Here is a 13,436-nt window from a genome sequence, read left to right on the forward strand (position 1 = left end):
GATGACCCCAGTTGTTTTTGAGCCCCAAAGCAAAACAAAAACAAAACCAAAACCCAACCTTCCTTCTAGTTATTGCCCCATTTCTCTTACCAGCTGTGTTTGCAAGGTGATGAAATGTATGACTCATGCACACCTGGTATGGTGGCTCGAATCTTGCAATTTACTAACCACTGCACATTGTTGACTTTGAGCACGTGTTTCTGCAGTTGCCCATCTCATCATATTGTCAATCCATGTCATGAATGGTCTCCTGCGGAAATACCAAGCTGTGGCCATGTTTTTCGATTTGGAGAAAGCCAACACTTCTGGAGGAATGGTATCCTCCGTACTCTCTACACGTGGTGCTTCCGTGGCAACATACCCTGTTTCCTTCAGGAATTTTTAGAAGACAGAGTTTTCAAGGTAGATGTGCTTCTGCCTTGTCACACACCTTCATCCAGTAAAACGATGTGGCTGAGGGTTCTTCCCTGAGCATTCTCTTCTTTGCTATTGCCATGGCCTGTCTCCTGCCAGGCATGTCTAGCTCCATTTTTGTTGACAATTTTGCGATCTATTGCAGTTCTCCATGGATTTGTCTCCTCAAGCAGCGTCTTCAGTGATGTCTGGATCACTTTACTAATGGAGCATTGAAAGTGATTTTTGCTTTCCTACTGACAAAACTGTTGGAATGAATTTCTGGTGGCGCAATTGATTTCTTCCATGATCTTTACATCTTGGGTCAGTTGCTTTTCCATTTGTTGGAACTACGAAATTCCTAGGGCTCATGCTCAATAGGAATTCTTCTTGGTTCTCCCATGTGTCTTACCTGGCTGCACACTGAACGTGGTCCCTCAGTACCCTGTGTGTCCTCAGTGCTACTTCCTGGGGAGCAAATTGGACCACCCTTCTCAGTTTGTACCGGTCCCTTGTCTGTTCAAAATGAAATTATAGATATTTCATTTACACATCTGCACATCTGTCTTTCTTATGCCGACTCAATAATATCCGCCATTGTAGCACCCATTTGGCCACCGGTGCCTTTTACATTAGCCCAGTTGAGAGTCTGTATGCAGAAGCTGCTGACTTACCATTGTCGTACTGCCGTGACTTCCTCCTCAGCAGATATGCAAACAGTTTGTCTCCAAAGCTGGCCACCCATCTTACGCCGCCTCCTTTGATCGGCAGTAGGGGGTGTCTCTCTCTTCTCTGTTACCTCCTGGAGTTCAGTTTCGGCCATTGTTCCAGCAGCCTAACTTCATGCTACCTGCCACCTTCCCAATGACTATGAAACCTTCACCACCTCAGCTTCGTGTGACCTTCATCTCGGTCTTCAGTTGCCTCCTAAAGATGCTACTCCACCCTTGCAGTAACACCACAAGTTTCACAACATTTGCACGGAGCTTTGCGATAGTACCTTTGTGTACACTTACAGCTCCTGGAGCGACTGTGGTGTCAGGTGTGCCTTCGTCATTGGCTCAGACAGTTTTCAGTATCAGCTTCTGGAACATCGCTCAATATTTACAGCAGAGCTTTTTGTCATATATCAGGCAACACAGGCTTTTCAATTGCATCATCAGCTCCAACTCTCTCAGTGCCCTTTAAAAGCCACTGTGTGCTGTACCCCATCCATCCCTTCATGCAATGAATCCAGGAAAGCTGCCACTTGTTCACTCTTGATGGAGCCGCTGTGATGTTTATGTTGATTTCTGGTTGCATCAGTCTGATGAGAAATGAGGCCACAGATACTGCTGCCAAGGCTACAGTCCTCTTACCTTGGCCAGCTGGTACTTCCATTCCCACCGATGATCTCAGTGTTACTATCTGTCAGCAGGTGGTTTCACTTCAGCATCACCTCTGGTCCTCCCTTTATGGGACCAAGATCCAGGGAATAGAGCCTCTCCCAGCTGCCTGGACAATCTTCTCTCAGCCCTCTTGCCATGAGATCATTTTAGTTAGGTTGTGCCTTGTGCACTGTCTTTTTAGGCATCGCCCTTTGTCAAGTGGTGCCCCCCCACCATTCTGTGCTCAACCCTTGATGGTTCACTATTTCCTGACGGAATGCAATTTTTGTAACCACTTATGTTCTTGATTACATTTGCATTCTGAGTTATCGGCCATTTTAGAGAATAACGCGGGGGTGTCGACCATGTTTTACTTTTTATCCATCGTACCAATATTGTGAAGGATATTTAATCTTTAGTTCAGGACCTCCACATCTCTATGGCCTATTTTAAGGACCTTAATTCAAATCTCTGGTATTAGCTGTCTTTCCTTCCATCAATAGGGCTTAACGTCTAGTCATTTTTAACTCCTTTTTTTGTGTTCTGGAATTCTGACATGGGAATGTATGACAGTAGTTGTTTTTGTGCCTAAAACAAAACTTCACACTACCTGAAACTTTCCCATTGGGTGTGAACCCTTCACCATCTTGCCTTCGTGAAGTGTCCCATGTTAACCTTGGTTTTCATTTACTTCCTAAAGACACTACACCAGACTCGGTCTATCACTGTCAGTTTCATGACCTTGGCATGGAACTCCGCAATAGTACCTTTGTACACACTGATGCCTCTCAGACTGACTGTGGAGTCGGGTGTGCATTCGTCATTGGCACCCGTGTCTTTTGATTTCGGCTTCTGGAACACTGCTTAGTATTTATATGTGAGCTCTTTGCCCTGTATCAGGCCACAGAGTACATCTAGTGACACAGATTTTCAGTTGTGTCCTCTGCTCAGACTCACTTGGCACCATTCAAATAGTATTTGTGCTGTACACCACTAATCCCTTAGTGCAGTGGGTCAAGGAAAACTGTCACTTGCCCACTCTTGATAGAGCCAGTGTGATGCTTCTGTGGGTTCCTTGTCATATTGTCTGTTAGGAAACAAGACTGCTGATGTTGCTGCCAAGGCTGCAGTTTTCATACCTCAGTCCACAAGTTCCTATACTCCCTCAGATGATTTCTGTCCCTTTGGCATCGCCAATGGTCCTCCCTTCACAGGAATAAGCTTCAGCTTATTAAGCCTCTCCCAGTGGCTTTGATGACCACCTCTCGGCCCTCCCGCCGGGAGGAGGTCATTTTAACTCAGCTGCATATTGGGCACTGCCTTTTTAGCCATCGTCATTTGATAAGTGGAGCTACTGCTCCACTTTGTACACATTGTGCCCAAGTTTTAACTATCCATCATTTCCTGACAGAATGCCCATTTTTTAACTGATTACATTCCAGCTTGGATCTGGCATCTGAGCTAACAGCCATTTTAGCAAACGACGCATGGGCTGTCAACTGTGTTTTATTTTTTATCCGCCAAAGCAATACAGCAAAAACCATTTAATTTTTAGTTTTGTCCTCAGTTTCTCTATGGTGTCTTTTTTTAGCCCTTTCTCCAAGTCCCTGTTTTTAGCTGTCTTCTCTTATGTCAATTTGGACTGACATATGGTCGTTTTTTTAACTCTTCTCTGTCTTCATGTTCTATGGTTTTGACTTGGGCATGTATGACTCCAGTTGTTTTTTTGCACCTCAAAGCGAAACAAACCAAACCAAATCAAATCTTTGAGAAAGCTATTTACTCTTAGGCTTTTGATAATTTGTAGTACAAGATACTTATTGATTTGGAGAACATTAAGTGAATAAGGGAAAAATATTCACTCTTTGAAAAAGCTATTTACTGTTTGGCTTTTGATCTTTATTGTATTTATGAAAATGATTTTATTGGTTGATATGTGCCACATCGTAAGACTAAAAGTAATGACTAAAATGCTTATACAATCTTCAGTGTGTTTAATCGATACTTCTACAGTACTTGTTGCATAAAGTACACATTGTATAATGTATAGTTACTTCAATAGCACAATGCATAAATGCACACTCCTGCCCATGCAAGTGCTGACACTGCACGTGCTGAAGCACTGCATCTTAGAACAGCTTGGAAGGGGGGACAGCATGGAACACATCATGTTTGCCCGAACAGGCAGACATACAAGGGCAGCTGATGTTATTGCATGTAGAGTAGCTTACTTAGTTACTGTCACTAACTGTAACAAAGATACTGATATAAGAGTGCACCTGTCTGTAGCTGCTAGTCTTTAATAAAATCAGTGTGATAAGCGTCACCTCCAATGTCAAATTTAAAATTGTTTACATCTTATTAACAGGTTACCAGTATGGAAAACATTCTTTGCTAAAGGTATGCTACTCGGTTGATGATATGATATCTAAGGCTACACATTTGACTGTATTAGCAGTTACTTGCTTCTGGAGGTGCTCCTTATGTTGTAGATATTGATCTTCCAGTAACTTAATTTTAGCATCTACTTATGCTCCATGATCTCCTCTTTATAATCTATTTAGTCCTGTTCTGAAAACCCTTATGAAAAGTCTGTATTTGCTTTGATACTGCAGTCTTGAACTGAATAACATGACCTCCCAATTCTTCCTTAATGGATTCCTAGTTCTACCTAAGCTCTTTTGTCCTTTCTGTCAAATGCTGCTCCAGTTCTTGACTTGTCTGCTCACTACTTTGTTCCATAATGCTTATCTGGCCTCCCATCCATTTAATAAATATTACATGTTTGCTGCAGGTGACATTATATTCTCCCAACCTCCTGATTACTAGCCAAGCCACTGTTATTGAATGAAGGGATGCTATCATTCAAATTATAAGCTGTTGTTTGCTCCTGCCTATCTACTATTGTTTCTAAAATTTCGTCTTTTATAGCCCGCTTTGTCTCCATAGAAAATTTTTTGACAAATAGAGTTGAATAAGTACTAACCACAAAGCACACCCTCCACTGTATACATATACCTGCTGCCCCACTGTGCAAGTGCCAACTGTGTGTCCTTCATGTATTGCTCAAGCCACCCCTGATATTCTTCACCTTACTGTGATCAACTGTTCTGCAGTTTACTTCAGTCTAAGACCAGTTTGCTCACCTGCCATTTCTTGTTCATTGTCCATATAAATGCATCTTTCATTCAACTACTGTCCACACTCATTTTCCAATTGACATGGGGTAGGATATAAACACCATTGGAAGAGCACTTCCTCTCATCCTACACTACATTCATCAGTAAATGCATTCACTGGATACTACTACAAATTGGGGAAGGCAGTCATGCATACCACACTTGCCACCTGATGTGTTTCAGCAGTCAGTAACATCAAAACCAGGACTGATGCGATAACTAAACATATGAAGTCAGCAATTTATATTTTGTGTATTGTTGAACATTTTAGGTCTGAGATTTTAGTGTGTTGTAGAGACTTGCACATTTGTTTTTATTTCTGCAGTAGTCTATTGTTTAACCTCACTTATCTAAGTGTCTTAGCATGGCATCATAGATGTATGTAAGAAATAAGTTTATCACAATATATTTAGAGCACATTCTTAAAGAGTCAATGTTTTTTGAGAGTTTGGAACACAAATAAGCAGAAAAGACTATATCTTAACAAAATGTCACAAGAGTTAATGCAATAAACATTGTCAAATATATAATATAAACATTTTCTTTGTTTTCAAGTGGGAAGCCCAGATGAGTCTTCAAGATGTCTTCCAGTCATTGCTGAGGACTCAAGTATTCCACCATCTCTTGCATCATCAAGCCATTCACTTACAAATGGAAATAAATGGAGACATAGTCAGAGGTTTATGGTAACAGTGGTGGAAAATGGAGAAGATAAACAGATGAAACAGTGAAGTCGGAAAACGGAAAATTTTAAAAATATATTTTAAAGTTTACCTTTTTAATATAACACATTATTTATTAAAACACTTGTATGTTTACAATAGTTTTTAAACCAAAACCTTTTTTATGTGGCAAAACAAAATACCAATTTTATGTTTCTGTTATTATAAAAACTGTAAATGTGTAAAAAGAAAGACTTTACAAAAGTAAATGGCTTAATATTTATTCTCATGCTTTCAAATTCAAAACTGCATATTAAGAATTAAATCTTAACACTAACAGCTGTGGCCGATCAGCTTTTTCTCAAATTGTTTATTACTTTCAATTTTTGTGACATTAACAAGCAGTTTTTATTGATGTGGTGTATTAGTATGTAATAAAATTAACAGTAAACCTGCTGCATTTAACTACTATTGATTGCATATGATACTGCCCAACAGCAGTACAGGAAAGTTATTGGGCTCAAACAGAGAAATTAATTCAACATTGATTCAAGACAGGGAAACCTCATTCAATTGCAACAGAGACAAGCAAGGGAAATAATTTTACCAGACAAACATCACACATGGAAAAAGTAATTGAGAATTGCCCAAAAACACACAAACTAGTCAAAATATAAATGAGGTAAGTGCAGATAAAATCAGGTATGAGATGCTGTGAATCACCAACAGAGGAGTGAACCCACATTAGTGACTCACAATAATGATGCAGCAAAATTACAGCACTTGAAATAACTTAACATGGTAAGTTGAAGATTATCAGTGTGTAACAACTGCTGCACAAAATCCATACAATCAGGAATATTTTGTTCATTTTTCCCATCTTATGTTTGGAAACATGGGCACATGAATTAAACAAGCTCTCCCACCCATCCCTCCCATATATTTCCATTGTGGATTATACATTACATAAGACAAAAATTATAAAAGTTGCAGAACTCATTCATACACACAGTCAGGGTTCCAATATACATGTAAAAAGAATTAAAACTAATTTTTGGTTACTGGAGTAAATTGATGAGTTAAGACAGTGAAAAATAAAGGTGAGGATATAAAACACAGGCAGTGAATGAAGGATTTCATGACCGCATGACATAGCTGCTGATATACTTTTCGGGATGTGAGGCTGTGGTCCAAGAAACTCTTCTGTTCCTGACATTTTGTCCAGGACTGCACTGGACATCCTCAGAAGTGCTCCTCCACTAAGTCTTACTGACTCAGCTTGCAAGACTCAGTGGAGGAATGCCCCTAAGGATGTCCAGTGCAGTCCTGGATGAAATGTCAGGAACAGAAGAGTTTCTTGGACCATGACCTCACATTCCAAAAGGTTTACCAGCAGCTACTGCAGTCAGTGCTGACTAACAATGGAGTACAACTAAGTTAAAGTATTTATAAAATGTGCTACTTAACTGAAAATTTCTATTTAGGCCTAAGTAAAATAATTCTGGTGTTATTGTGTGTGTTTGAGGTTTATGGGCGCTAAACAGCGTGGTCATCAGCGCCAATGGTATTATTACATTTGTGGAATATAGCATTTCTTTTTACTCAATAGATGCAAACCCCACATTACCACAAGACAGAGGAAAACTTTCAATGTTGAACTCTGAAGCTAGGACTCTTCTGTATTTTTATTACTTTCGGGGCAGAATAAATATTTTTACACTGAGTTGACCCAATCTAAGTCGTGGCCATTTTACATTGTTTTGAGAAACTTGTGTTGCCATTATGAAAAATATATGCTGTCCTGTTAAAATTCTGTAAATAAATTACTTATATTTGCAATTCCAAAAGTACTATGTTGATGGAGGGATAAATAATTTACATAAGGAGACACTTGTAAATCATTATTTAAGAAACTAAATATTTTGCCCCTCCCATTCCAATACATACTACAATTATTATTCTTTACCAAAAAAAGTATCAACAAAATTAGCAAAAATATGGATTACCACGATTATGACACAAGATCAAAAACCTCTCTAAGAATACTTCCCTACTCAACAAAACTGTACAGTGATGGTGTCAAGTGCATGGGAATAAAATTATATAACCATCTTCCAACTTTTATACAAGAAATCCAAGAAATAAATAAATTCAAACAGACGGTGAAATTGTAGGTAATGTAAAATAATCATTCTTCTATGTTCTTGTTCACTGTTTTAGACTCCTGTAAACTGTATATTTGTATTGACTTATCCCATATCAGTTGTACAAGCCATTGTACTGATTTGATCTACGGGACAAATAAATAATAAATAAATAAACACAGGTACAGAATTCTAATCTTGAAACAATTTGCACAATGTAAATGATTTCAATTTAATAACATTAATTTTCTCTAAGTTTATAAACATGTACATATGAAGGACATGCAAAATGTATGCTTGTAGAAATGTGCCCCAAATTGATTGTAACAGTGTATTGCATTATTATATCACTGTCCAGTTGATAATGTGGGTCCTTGTAAAAGAAAATGTAATGACATTTCAGTGTCATATTAAATGCCTTAAAACACTCAAGGCACAAAGGCAGTTTATCTTTTTTCAATAAACAAGAACAGTTCTTCCTTGCAAAGTGAAAATAGGAATGAGTAACTTCTGGAATTTGTCATTATTGCTACCTTAAATACAAAGTGCAAGGTGTTCGTAACCCAACCACACAAAGCTCCAGTATGGTAATGACAAAGCATTGTGGAAATAATAATACCACACATCAGGTGCACTGAACAATTAGAACTATATGCAAGCAGCAGAACAAGGCATGAACCCAGTGAAATAGGGCCAACTTCCAACCAAACTACCAAATGCATTGTTTAACAGTGATATTAAGATGAATTCAATTTAACCTTCAATACATACTTAAGGTAGGGTGGCAACTCGGCAATCTACTTCACTGATACAATAATCTTTTGAAAGTAGGCACTGTTCTTTTACGTTTAAACATGTTGTTGGCACTCTTACCTTCTAAACAACATACTTGAGACATTCACTGCTAATTTTGAATGCATTATCAAAACCAATAGGAAAGTTTGCATTTATCCTCATATTGTAATGAAATGTGTAGACTTGACTTCATGTCTGCACTGTAAATGGTTCTACAATGGCTGCCTTCATGTGACTGCTTCATCATCTTAAACTACGAAGAATAATAATAAATTATAGAAAGCACAATATTAATTGATTACAGTTAAAGTTGTCATTTTGGAAAAAGTCGTGTACATCAAGAACAATTGTACATTATAAGGAGACTTCTATCACAAATATACTTCCAAGTACATTACAATCTCTCTATGAAATTATAAGCTGTTAAAATTTATAACTGTGATTTTAACTAACTTTTAAGTACATTCATATGACAACAGGCTGTCTATTACTATTATAGTTTCAACAGTATTATGAAAGTTGTTGTTCACCATATGGAGATGCTGAGTCACAGAGAGGAACAACAAAAAGACTGTCACAAATACGTTTCTGGCCAGAAAGGCCTTCATCAAAAACAGAACCAACCCCCCCCCCACCCCATCCTCCAGGAGCTCACAGTTGTTTGGTGAGTTCGTGCATGTGCATGTGCATGTGCATGTGCATGGCGCACATGGGACCCCCAGCTATTGCAGCTCATTTTTTGCTCCCTAGCTGCTTATCCTTCTCCCTGCCCCCTCCCTCCTTATCCCCACTCCTTCCCCGTTGCCACCTCCTTCTCTCTCGGTGTTCTGCTTTGTCAACCTAGCAATTCCCCTAGTTTACTGTATTGGTTGCAATTTTGTTCCTTTTTCCTGTTCTTTCACCCTTTTGGCATTTCAGTTCCCACTTGAGGTTTGACCTCCACTTCAAAATTTGCTGTTTTTTGTGTGAGCCATATGGAGAGGAACTTCCTCCCTAGCATCTAGGTGTGGATTCCTCTTCACCCCCTTCCACCCTCCTAGGTCACCAGCGCATGGGGCTGTTGTTGTTGTCTTCAGTCCTGAGACTGGTTTGATGCAGCTCTCCATGCTACTCTATCCTGTGCAAGCTTCTTCATCTCCCAGTACTTACTACAACCTACATCTTTGTGAATCAGCTTAGTGCATTCATCTCTTGGTCTCCCTCTACGATTTTTACGCTCCACGCTGCCCTACAATGCTAAATTTGTGATCCCTTGATGCCTCAGAACATGCCCTACCAACCGGTCCCTTCTTTTTGTCAAATTGTGCCACAAACTTCTCTTCTCCCCAATCCTATTCAAAATTCCTCATTAGTTATGTGATCTACCCATCTAATCTTCAGCATTCTTCTGTAGCACCACATTTTGAAAGCTTCTATTCCCTTCTTGTCCAAACTATTTATCGTCCATGTTTCACTTCCATACATGGCTACACTCCATACAAATACTTTCAGAAACGACTTCCTGACACTTAAATCTATACTCGATGTTAACAAATTTCTCTTCTTCAGAAATGCTTTCCTTGCCATTGCCAGTCTACATTTTATATCCACTCTACTTCGACCATCATCAGTTATTTTACTCCCCAAATAGCAAAACTCCTTTACTACTTTAAGTGTCTCATTTCCTAATCTAATTCCCTCAGCATCACCCGAATTAATTTGACTACATTCCATTATCCTCGTTTTGCTTTTGTTGATGTTCATCTTATATCCTCCTTTCAAGACACTGTCCATTCCATTCAACTGCTCTTCCAAGTCCTTTGCTGTCTCTGACAGAATTACAATGTCATCGGTGAACCTCAAAGTTTTTATTTCTCCTCCATGAATTTTAATACCTACTCCGAATTTTTCTTTTGTTTCCTTTACTGCTTGCTCAATATACAGATTGAATAACATCGGGGAGAGGCTACAACCCTGTCTCACTCCCTTCCCAACCACTGCTTCCCTTTCATGCCCCTCTATTCTTATAACTGCCATCTGGTTTCTGTACAAATTGTAAATAGCCTTTCGCTCCTTGTATTTTACCCCTGCCACCTTCAGAATTTGAAAGAGGGCATTCCAGTTAACATTGTCAAAAGCTTTCTCTGAGTCTACAAATGCTAGAAATATAGGTTTGCCTTTTCTTAATCTTTCTTCTAAGATAAGTCGTAAGGTTAGTATTGTCTCACGTATTCCAACATTTCTATGGAAGCCAAATTGATCTTCCCCGAGGTCCGCTTCTACCAGTTTTTCCATTTGTCTGTAAAGAATTCGCATTAGTATTTTGCAGCTGTGACTTATTAAACTGATAGTTCGGTAATTTTCACATCTGTCAACACCTGCTTTCTTTGGGATTGGAATAACTATGTTCTTCTTGAAGTCTGAGGGTACAATTGTTCTTGATGTACACGACTTTTTCCAAAATGACAACTTTAACTGTAATCAATTAATATTGTGCTTTCTGTCTCATACTCATACATCTTGCTCACCAGATGGTAGAGTTTTGTCATGACTGGCTCTCCCAAGGCTGTCAGTAGTTCTAAAGGAATGTTGTCTACTGCCGGGGCCTTGTTTCGACTCAGGTCTTTCAGTGCTCTGTCAAACTCTTCACGCAGTATCTTATCTCCCATTTCGTCTTCATCTACATCCTCTTCCATTTCCATAATATTGTCCTCAAGTACATCGCCCTTGTATAAACCTTCTATATACTCCTTCCACATTTCTGCCTTCCCTTCTTTGCTTAGAAATGGGTTTCCATCTGAGCTCTTGATATTCATACAAGTGGTTCTCTTCTCTCCAAAGGTCTCTTTAATTTTCCTGTAGGCAGTATCTATCTTACCCCTAGTGAGATAAGCCTCTACATCCTTACATTTATCCTCTAGCCATCCCTGCTCAGCCATTTTGCACTTCCTTTCAATCTCATTTTTGAGACGTTTGTATTCCTTTTTGCCTGCTTCATTTACAGCATTTTTATATTTTCTCCTTTCATCAATTAAATTCAATATTTCTTCTGTTACCCAAGGATTTCTATTAGCCCTCCTCTTTTTAACTACTTTATCATCTGCTGCCTTCACTACTTCATCCCTCAAAGCTACCCATTCTTCTTCTACTGCATTTCTTTCCCCCATTCCTGTCAATTGTTCCCTTATGCTCTCCCTGAAACTCTCTACAACCTCTGGTTTAGTCAGTTTATCCATCTCTTTAAATTAGCATCTTTTTGTAGTTTCTTCAGTTTTAATCTACAGTTCATAACCAATAGATTGTGGTCAGAGTCAACATCTGTCCCAGGAAATGTCTTACAATTTAAGACCTGGTTCCTAAATCTCTGTCTTACCATTATATAATCTATCTGATACCTTTTAGTATCTCCAGGATTCTTCCATGTACACAACCTTCTTTTATGATTCTTGAACCAAGTGTTAGCTATGATTAAGTTATGCTGTGTGCAAAATTCTACCAGACCGCTGATACCTGAGCTGTTCCCTCCCCGTGTAAGCCAAGTGGTTGTTTGTCTTCTTGGAGCATTGGAACTCCTGGCAATGGCTGCCATGCCAGACAGCTCTTGCTGTGGCTGGGTGGTGCCTATGGGGAGAGCCCCTGGTCAGAGTGGGTGGTATCAGGGCAGATGCTTGGCGCATGAAGCGTATCGAGCTGAAAAAATCTGGCCGTTCTCATACGGCTTTACCCTTTTACCTCATCTGTACTGGGATGGATGGGGACACATTCACCGCCACAAAGCCATTGTCTTTCATGGAAAATATCAAGGATAAGTTTGGTGAAGTGGAATCTATTAGTAAGATGTGGTCGGGCTCCCTGTTGATTAAAGCACTAATCTTACAGAACCATCTGGTTTGCTTAATGGTAATGTTGGACTGCAATAGAATGAAAATGAAGGTTGTGTAGTTTCCCCTTTGATCATATGATTGATCTCTTCTCTTACTGCCTCTCATTTTGCAGTGGAATAGGATATGACATTACACAAAATGTCTTATGTGGATAGACTTCAAATTTATGTTCATAGTCTTTGATTACTCCTGGCTCCTTACTGAAAACATTGGCATACTTAAATAACAAGTTAGGAAGTTCTTGTCATTGCATCTCATTTAGTACCTGTGATTCACTAAGTTTCTGCTCTACCATTTTGTAACTAACCTCAGTGTTTGCTTCTTGTTCAGTATGAAATTTGTTTGTGAAATATACAGCTGGAAAGGAATATGGTACTCCTACATTTGACTCTGATTTGTTTTTGATACTTTCATCAAGTGTTTTGACTAAATCAATAGAAAAGATCTGATCCTTTACAAAAAAAAAAAAAAGTGGTATTTACCACTACCTATGTTAGTCTGTGTACTGTACGTTCTAAATGGGTCCATGACAATAAGACAATTAACAAAAAGTTTTTCAATTAGAAGAAAGTTACACTTCACTGCAAAATGTCGAATTTGTAATGGAATAAGTGCCTGATGTTAAACCAATTTAGTCTTACTGCCTGTACCAGTTTGCACCTTGCAATTTTCGACAGGAAATGTTTGGAATGTGCCTTATTCTTCAATTCAGAAAAAAAAAATGCATGTGACATTAGGTTAGTAGTTGAACCTGTATCTAAAATTGAGTGTGTCAAATATTTTCATCTTAATGATTTCTTGTTCTTGCTTGGCTTTATCTAATATATCTAACTCACACTGATACAAATCGTCCTTGATGTCACCTTGTTTGTCAAACCTTATGAAACATGTTTATAGTTCTGCTTTTGCCCCACTCCCTGAGACGTCAATAGCCTGAGGCTTAACTACGACTGGTTGGTGTTCTCCGATGGCACAGTGTGGCTTAGTTCATTACTTCGAGTAATTTCAGTTAGCTGCACTGTATGTGTATTTC

The 13,436-nt window shown here is 38.9% G+C and overlaps 1 protein-coding gene across 2 annotated transcripts in view; it reads left to right on the forward strand.

Moving 5' to 3' along the window:
- Positions 1–6,056, forward strand: part of LOC126356028 (uncharacterized) — a 200,561-nt gene extending 194,505 nt beyond the window's left edge. The window contains exon 13 of one of the 2 annotated variants that reach the window (XM_050006681.1): positions 5,495–6,056. In XM_050006681.1, coding sequence (XP_049862638.1) covers positions 5,495–5,670 — 176 coding nt within the window. In that variant the 3' untranslated portion in view covers positions 5,671–6,056. The remainder of the gene's footprint in view (positions 1–5,494) is intronic. The other variant, XM_050006682.1, reaches the window with a different exon arrangement.
- The last annotated feature ends 7,380 nt before the right edge of the window (positions 6,057–13,436 follow it).

Source organism: Schistocerca gregaria, chromosome 3, assembly GCF_023897955.1.
Source record: "Schistocerca gregaria isolate iqSchGreg1 chromosome 3, iqSchGreg1.2, whole genome shotgun sequence".
Lineage (NCBI taxonomy): Eukaryota > Metazoa > Arthropoda > Insecta > Orthoptera > Acrididae > Schistocerca > Schistocerca gregaria.